Here is a 9,413-nt window from a genome sequence, read left to right as displayed (position 1 = left end):
AAAACGATACAAATTCAATAGGGTCCTTGCCTCCCCTCTTGCCTTTCGGCTCGGTCCCTAATAAAATTGTTATAAATAGCATGCTTTCCTCTTCTGGCCATCACAGCACCACACATCCATCCATACACAATGGTGATGTTGAAAGTGCTAATGGAGCCAACTGTTGTTAGTAATATTGTATTCAATATGGATCATTTTGGTATCACTGTTGATACAAATAGTTGATTATTGTGATTTCTCATCTCATCTACTACTGTCTTCTGTATAAGGCACCATTCATGTTTTAAGTTTACCGTTGTTTCCAAACAGAACTCTTCACCAATAAAACGTTGTTTTTTAAGTTTAACAAGATAACTGTTTTAATAAACTGATCACAAGTCACATCAGTTCTGTATCAACAAGCCAGTTTGTGAAACTGTCTGTGGTGATTTTCTATTGATAGCATTAGCATTGTGTGCCAATTAGATAACTCATTCTGTAATTAATTGGCAATGATCAATTCACAAAGTAAATGCTTAAAAAGATCAAATCTTTTTAAAATGCCTATCAGGACAATATTTCTGAAACTCTTGCTAAGAGCAACCACCTTTGTTCTACCTGAAAATGAGGCATTTTCCGGTATTTTGGTATTAAAATTTAAGGTTTCAGAATTACTACAATAAAGGAACACATGGTCATAGCATCAAAACTTAAGTCGTTTTATTTTTGAGAAAGACCAACCTGATGCATCAGTGCTGTGAAACCAATAAGGTATTTATTAATGAGCTACAATAAATATCTTGAGTGCATTTGTCTGCACCTATTCTATAAATCATACACTAACATAAATGAATAAAGTTATTACATGGTTTAGAAGTTCTATGGCTGAGAAAATGATTTATGCATTTATTCATAATCTAACTTAACATGTCTTGGCCATAAATTAACATTTGGACAGTATAGGATATCATATGGACGAGCATGGACACAGTATAATAAAAAGTATAACCCATTTACAAATGTATTTGTCATTAATAACTATAAGCTCAATTTTCAGTGTCACAAAATTCAGTATTTTTAAATCCTAAAAATAGCTGTGAAATGTGCAATATTGATAAATGCACTGACTGATTATTTAATACAGCCATCACTTTTAACTGCTCTTCTATTCAACTTTCCTAAAATCCACTTATGAGCAAGCTAATAGCACCTGATGTCATTTCAAAACCTGACATTTCAATAATATCAACAATATCTAGTGTGGGGTTTGATAGTCTCTTACAGTCAATCATCTGAACAGTGAAGACCAAACAATAGCAGTTTTGTTCATGTATACTTTGCATGAGTAGTACTTAGCAATTCCCTTCTGATAATACACAGCCTGGTAACAATGGTTGGCTGGCACTGTGCAGCTGGTGTCACAGAGACAACTGGTTCTGACTGCAGTCACAGAGGACAGGATAGGAAGTGTGTGTGGACAGGAAGTATGGATGCTTCTAATGTGCGTACATGCCACTAACTTCTGGTGAGGATTTTACATGAGAAATCCTTGGGACTTTTATGTCAACAATCTAGACAACCTGGAACAGATTAGGTAGGTAGGTTGATTCTTAGGTACTAAAATCAAGATGCAGCAGGGAAGCATCTGAAATCAGTGACTTTTCACCATATCCACTTAATAGCCTGTCTGCCACTATGTTGCTGTCTTCCAGTTATTCATTTTACTTTACTTATATAGAATTACAATATCCCACAATAATTGTTGAAAACAAGCCATAGTCACTACATCACTACCCAAGGGCCACCCACCATCATCATGCATTGCCCATTATGAACAGTATCCAATTTTGTTCTAAATATTTCACAAATTGTCTTCAACATGAATCTGTGCATGTTTTCAGACATGGCTCAGATGTTTATTAGCTCTTCAGGAGGATTCTAGGGCTGGTCCTGGTCTTAATGGCTGAGGTAGTAGACTTGGTCTGGGTAGGACGCTTTGTAGAGCCCTTGGGAATACTCAAATAGCTATTGTCCTTTGTTGAGTCCTCAACGGTAGCCTTTGAAGAGGCCTTTGAAGAGGCCTTTGCAGAACCTCTGGAATTATGGATATAGTAGCTGCTGGCTGGTGAGGTACATTTGGTAATGTCCTTGCTAGTACCTTTTTTAATGCCCTTAGCAGTATGTTTGGCAGAATGACTGGCTGGTGGGTTACTGTGTATGTATGTAGATGTCACTGAGTTAATAGCAGCTTTAGGAACAGTGGTTCTAACAGTAGCAGCTCTGGCAACACTCCTAGCAACAGTAGTCCTGGTATTTGTGGATGAAGCTGACTGATTTCTCTGGAGCCTTTTATCTCTCACATGTATGCATATGGCCTCACAGACAGGGCTGAGGTCATAGTTAGTGATGTCATTGGTATCGTCGACCCTGTCCTGGTAGGGCTCCAGAGCAGTTACGGTTGCCAAACTTAACTTTGCAACATTTATCTTTTCTTGTATGTCTTCAGAAACACAACTGCACCTTGCTAGACTTATCTCTCCACTATCACCACATCTGTCTGGTTCAAGTTCTTCATCATGGCTACTGCTGGCTTTATCCATATGGTTCACACACTCCTCTCGAACATCTTTTTCACATTTAGCCTTCTTCTGTGGGGTCTCACCAACAGGACAGTCACTTTCCAATAGGACATCAACGTCATTGCACTGCAGTGTCCTGCACTTCTTTGAAGAGTTTTTGTCAAAAGGAAATTGATTCAGAGGGTTAGAGCTGGTGTCCGGTGGGAGGCCTCTCCTCCTTCTGGACAACCTTAGAACCCCAGGGTTCTCATTTAGCTGTCTGATAACTGAGCCATTAGTTAATGGTATGTGAGATGGAGTCCTGCATGAATTTCTTCCTGAGTTCTGAAGACTACTCAAGGTCTTGGGGTTGCTATAATAGTTTGAGATTGTTTGGCGGTTGAGAGAAAGGAGCTGATTGCGAGGCAGCTGGTGGTTACTGTGCTGCGAGAGGTGTTTGATGTTGGTGTCCTGGGGTCTGCTTTGGGGGTGACCTCTTGGTTTACAGGTATTGCTAGGTGTTGTGCAGGGCCCTGGGGAACGTCTGCTGCCAGCATCTGTGCTTGGCTTTAAGGGAGGGACCGACCTGACACAAGAAGTTCTATGTTTGGAGAGCCCGGTTACCACAGCAACCTGAAACACAGAAAGAGATCATGACAGCTCATCTTACAGCCTTATTACTTATTATACTAGTAGAAAACTATGAGCATGATCCTGTAAACAGGTTAGCTATCTGTTCTTTGAAGGCTCAGTGAAATGGCAGTGAAGGCAAGTTCAGATCAATGATTGGCAACGAGACCTAACCATTTCAGACCATTGCATTGAAAAGTTGCAGTGGTGTGAACAGGTTAGTTGCAGAGCATGTGAATCTGTTGCCTGGAGTCTGTTGCCTACCGTGTCAAATTGCAAAGTGCAGTTCTAGAATTGAACAGTTCACATGCTTGTGGTTTTCACACAGGCTGCTGTGGGGCTGCTGCCACCAGCCCTGTCTTCATAGAGTTTGACTTTGATAATGACCATAAACACATTTAGTTTAGACAAAATAAGGTTAAGCATGTGTTCAATTGTGAAAAATAAATAAAATAAATAGTTGACTCTGAGGTGGAAGCAGCTTTCAGTTCAGGCTACTTCTGTGTCAGCCACACACAATCCTCACACAAGACAGGTTTTTATTGATTATATTGATTATTCTGCCAGTTTAACCCCCACAGTTACCACTCCAAGTGAAGAAAGTCTCCCAGATGAACCAACGTTTTCCAAACGAGCCAAACACACTCTGACTAACAAACCTCCAAGCTGTCAGGAGGGAAACTGACAACAAATAAAGAAAATAACACCAAATTTCTGTTTTCTCTGTGTGTCAAAGACTCTGCACTGGAGTTCGGTGGTGATCCGCAGTGGTGACATCATATTTGTTCATGTCTGTGACATATTCTACAGATGTAGACATTGAAACTATAGTTCAATGTGTAATTCTGCTGCTATTTTGTCAATATGATTGACAAATAGATCATTTTCACTGTCTATGACTAAAAAGCAAGAGGCTGTGCAGTGCACACATGCTACTTCCACAGCCTGTGTGTCCCAGCCTGTAGGTACTGTAGGTTCTGCTCCAGATCCTTGGTTTCCTAGCTCACTGTCTTTGCCATTCATTGGTAAGTTGCGACCAACTCACTGTCACTCTCAACCATTTCCAGCCTAATGTATCAATGCAGAAGTTGTGGGGTATGTTAGTGTGTTGTTGCTACGGAAACATCTGTGCTTGCATGTCTTGCGTGGCTTTGATGTGAATGTCCCAGTTTTAGAACGTTTCCTATCAGACATCAGGGATTCTTTTGCAAGTTGCATTCAGTTTCGTTGCGAATCCTTGATCCGATGTGTCCCTTACAGACCATCTTTAGCTCCTATAATGTGATTCATTTCAGAGTAAAAAAGGATTTGATTTGAGCACTCAAAAATTAACTCAATATAAACAGTTAATTATGTTCAAGCCTTGACTCTAATCAATCATGTGATATTGAGGGCTGATTGGACAAATTCCAACAATAATAATGATGATGATGATGATGATGACAATAACACCTTTGTGCATCTTGGGGCGTGCTGTGAAGTGTGGAGCAACATATTTACCAGAGGGCAACTGACACGAATGTTCATTTTCACGATTTCTGGACATTGTCTATAGGAGAAAACTATCACTTCTTGTGTCCACCTTATGGTGCTAGAACACATGCACTAAGGGACTGATTTGTGATGCATGTGCAGTGCAACAGATTGTGTGTTTGGTTAGTGTGCATTTTGTGGGTGATCTACTAAGAATAACTGTGTAAAGAACAACAGGGGCAGACAGTATTTAGATGAGCATAATGAAATGTGATCCCATGGAATTAGAGGAAGAGGTTTACAAACATATTGAGTTATAGCAAAAAAATAAATATTACCAGAAAAATATGCTGTATGGGAGAGTATAAGTGACAAAGTCAATGCTGTTAATAAATCCAAAAATATTAAAACAGGTGGAAAAAAAACCTGTTGTGTGTGTATTCTGTCATTGTGTCTCTGTCTCCTCGTCTCCACGGTAACAGCTGGTTAATACCTGCCCTTCAAACTTATTATTTATAGACAGTTAGCGTCAGCAAAATTACCTTCAGCTTTGTTAAATCACAATGCGTGTGATAAATAACATATCTACATTTTCTCCTCACTGTATTTTGCACACTGGGGTTAAAACGTCTCATATTACATATTCATTATGACAGACGTACTAAATGTATCTTTCACATTAGAAAGACGCAAGCCCCAGTGGGCTCTATTAGTTGATAAGATGCTTTTGCGGGTGATGTCAAGTTTGCAAACGTTTTTACACACGCAAACATTTAATAAATCAGACCCTAAATGCACCTGCTGAGTTTCGCTCACATCCGATGAAGGAGGGATGAACAGCAAAACGTTGAGTGCGCAATTAATGAAATACAGCATGCATTGTAACGATGAAGCAACTATGTGCTTGGTCACACTCTTTCCTTAAGCAAAATTAAACTAGCTGATGTGACTTTGCTCCTCACCTTTGTGAACCCTGAAACCTGCTTGTTGCTGCTTGCAGCTTTAACTTTGACTGATTGAGCTGCTTCCTTCTGTTAGGAAGCAGCTCATATAACACATGTGTTATATGTATTTATTATATGCGAACCTTAAAGATCCACTCTAGAAATGTATTTAAACATAAAGTATTCTGCTTGGAACAATAATTTGTCTTCTCCTTTTGTGTCAACAAAAATTCCAGAATCCATCAATATATACAAATATATTTAATTTAAGAATTTTAACTCCTGGCCACGATTGGCTGTCAAATTAGTTGTGTTGTCACAAATCATTCTCTCCTCTTCATAAAGAGAGCAACCCTTTCTGCCCCATTATTGGCTGAACTGTATGTGTGACAGTGTTAAATGAAATATGAATAATACTGATGATATAACATGGCATCTTTCAGATAGAGAAGCATGTAGAAAAGATGATCAGACCTTGTTAGTCCTCCTGACCTGCAGGGAGAGCTGACGAGGTCTCAGGAGGTGTCTCTTAGCTCCCTCTCTCCTGTCCTCCTCTATCCCCTCTCTCCTCCTCCTCTGCTGTTCCTCCTCTCTCCTCTCTCTGTCCCTCCTCCTCTGTGCTCGGGCAGTTAGCGGGCAGAAAGAGCTGACCGCTGCAGAGACAGAGCCTCCAGACCCCTCCCTCACAGACCTAGACCTTTGTACTGTGGGAAAGCAAGACAGATATGGATACAGAAAGACAGACAGAGGCAGAGACAGGGAAAATATTAGTGAAGCAATTTGTTGGCTGAATAAACTAACCCTTTATATTTAAAGTACCCTCAGTCATTAGAGCTTTAAAAGAACTATCAATCACAAAGAGCCCCCACTGCCTCCACTCAATCTTACCCCCTCATTCCACTCCTCTGAAGCAGATACAGTAGATTAGATGAGTACCTGGTTTTCTATTGAATACGCTCATGTTCTTCTCCACTATTGCAGTCCTGTGATTTTTTGAAAGACCGGAGGTAAGATGCCTGGTGTCAGCTAACTCCTTCTCTCGTCCACTTGCTAAGAAGGCCATGTTGTTAGGCAACGCTGCTGAACCTGAGGTGAAAGACGAACAAGCCTTAGTACTTTTGATGTGTATTTATGTCAAAATGTGGAAACTGTCAGAAAAATCGTTTGTAGATGAACTAACATGAAGCAATGATGTTCTTTAATTGACCAATATGATCCATGTGAGGCGTGGTGTGAACATGTGATCCTCACTGACTGAATCCAGGGGTCATTTTACTTCCTATGTATAAGCACAGTATGTAAACTGATGCTTTCTACATATTTCACAGGCAATATAAACCTTAAACTACCTTAATTGTCACTGCACTTAAAGTCTGAAAAACATTTGAGCCCTTTTTTACTTCAATTCATGTCTTCTGGAAGCACCACTGAATAAAGTGATAGTCCTTTATTTTATCTAAATGAATTTTATTATTTTATTAAGTAAAAATGATGCTTATATTATTTCAATAGTGAGGCTACACAAAGACTGACACTATGTTTACACAGAAACCATCTGTGTTTTTACACTGGAAGAATTCATGTAGAGTGTTGAGCATTAGTCACCTGCGCTTCAGAGGCACTCAGAGCCCAATACACTGTCTGTACTTATATATATGGAAAAGTGAGAAAAATAGACTGGAAGTCTAAAAATACACTTCAGGTTGAGGAAGGTCCACACAGATTTAAACAGAAGTGAGCATTGGTCTTTCTTCACCTTTACTTGAATAATTCTTACACACAGCAGCAACATTTAGTGTTAATGCTGACTCACACTTTAGCACAGCAAAGCAGCTCCCACATTATGTTGTCTTATGTTGTCTTTTTAAGGACATGTATGCAATTAGTTTTTTGTAACTTGATACAATTGTACATGTAGATGCTCTACAGCAGCAGCTGACAATTTGCAGATCTCAAGTTTTTTCTTCAGAAAATGTGTATACGTATACATCTATTCATATTATTGTTGTACGTCATCTTTGCTCTTTGTTATTATTCTTCCGTACGTTTTTACTTCTTCATATTTTCAGTGACAGACAACCATTAAAATATCAAATCATTCAGCTTTTCCAGGGCACTTCTGATATAACTTTTCTTCTTTCTACCATATTCCAGTGATTTTATATAATTATTTTTTTTGGTATTACAGTTTATGATGGAAATTCTATGGGAGCTATGTTTAAAAGGGGATATCTCAAAAGCTAGATGTGCTAAACTATTCATACTTCATGGACAGGTGTCCCATGTGGAAATGCTTAACAAATTAAAACAAGGGACCAACAGCGCCACCATGTGGTAAGTTATTATGTTTTACTTTTGACTAATAAATCACGAGACCTTTCAAAACAATATTTGGACAGGGTGTTCCTTGGATGATGCTGATTGATGATCGACGTATGCATATAATGGAAGTATCCTTCCATATCCTGTGAAGTTCTAATACTATGTATCATAGCTTACCTCTCAAACAGAGGAAAGACAAGAAGTCTTCCGTCTTGGGTCGACGTCTCGTCAGGCAAGTGACCACAGCCATGCTATGGGTGTGGTTACATCGTGCTGATGTCATCAACACTGGTGGTCCTGGAGAGCTGGGAGGGGACTGAGCAAACTTCCTCTGTGCTTGCAGCTTTGGTCTGCACACATGCACATATATACACACATATATCTTAACACCAGGCATGTCCAAACTATTCCATAAAGGGTCGTGTGCCTGCAGGTTTTTGTTCCAACCAAAGAGCACACATGATTCAACCAATCAACCGTCTGAAGACTGAGATCAGTTGATTAAATGAGTCAAGTCGGGTGTGCTCCTGCTTGGTTAACATGAAACCCTGCAGCCACATGAATCTTTATTGAATAGTTTGGACATGCATGATACACATATAACAAAAGCAAAAACCAAGACATCAGAAATCCACAAGCAGCAGCTGCAATCCTCTATCAGCATCTCACTGCAGTGTACTCAGACCCAATATGAAAGCAAATAGGAGAAGAACAGAACAATGGCTGGTTTAGGGTTAGGGCCAGTGTTCACAGCTGTACTGATTAAAATGGTTGTAGATCTGTTCCATCAGATGCATGTGAGAGGATGAACTAACAAACAGTCTGTGATTGAAACCACAAACACAAAAAGCATTTATATAAATACTGTCTGTCATTTCTGTACTGACTTATCCCAGCAGTTGAGGATGAACCATTGTTAGTTCATTTATCGATCTGCTCTTGTACTTTTGTCATCTGGTCAGCAGTAATGAATGGAAGTGGCATTAAAACTTATCCTCTACATGACCAACTGTTTTCTTTAGGTGTGGATCAAAATAACATTGCTTATAATCATAGTTTGTGTTTAACTGTGCAACTACCAACATAACTTCACACAGGTATGAACATGCAAACACATGTGCAAAAAGACACACTAAAGCAGCTGACCTCTTGCTAGCAGGGTCATCCTTGTCACAATGGATGGTGGCATGGTGGTGCTGTTGAGGGCGGGTCTGTAAGGACCAGCTCCAACTTGGACTGGCTGACAGGAGAGACTGACACCGGCTGATGCCATTAACCAAGGAGCCTTAAGGGAACAGTTAAGACTTAGATTACTTACATGAATACATTTTACTACTTTGAGAATTGATTTATACCTACAATGTTATATAAATCAAAGTCTCAAAAACAGTAAATGACATTCTCCAGAGTGTTTGTTATATATGTAAAAAAAAAAAAAAAAAAACAATATTAATAAATGATGTTTGATATGGTTTGTGACAGGCAGCACTGCTTTACTCACAGAGTT

General features: G+C 39.4%; 1 protein-coding gene across 2 annotated transcripts; it reads right to left on the bottom strand.

The window, feature by feature from the left end:
- Positions 1–1,354: 1,354 nt before the first annotated feature.
- LOC133983751 (uncharacterized) lies at positions 1,355–8,188 on the bottom strand. 2 transcript variants are annotated; one of them, XM_062422927.1, is made up of 4 exons: positions 8,084–8,188; positions 6,521–6,670; positions 6,059–6,288; positions 1,355–3,170 (listed from the first exon to the last, which is right to left on the bottom strand). In XM_062422927.1, the coding sequence occupies exons 1-4, from the start codon at positions 8,154–8,156 to the stop codon at positions 1,899–1,901; spliced, it is 1,725 nt and encodes a 574-aa protein (XP_062278911.1). In that variant the 5' UTR covers positions 8,157–8,188; the 3' UTR covers positions 1,355–1,898. The 2 variants fall into 2 exon arrangements, with proteins under 2 accessions (XP_062278911.1, XP_062278912.1); XM_062422928.1 differs by having other exon boundaries at positions 6,077–6,288.
- Positions 8,189–9,413: the final 1,225 nt, after the last annotated feature.

This window comes from Scomber scombrus, chromosome 7 (genome assembly GCF_963691925.1).
Source record: "Scomber scombrus chromosome 7, fScoSco1.1, whole genome shotgun sequence".
NCBI lineage: Eukaryota > Metazoa > Chordata > Actinopteri > Scombriformes > Scombridae > Scomber > Scomber scombrus.
The sequence above is the reverse complement of the archived record's forward strand: the minus strand, read 5'-3'. Positions and strand labels throughout refer to the sequence as shown.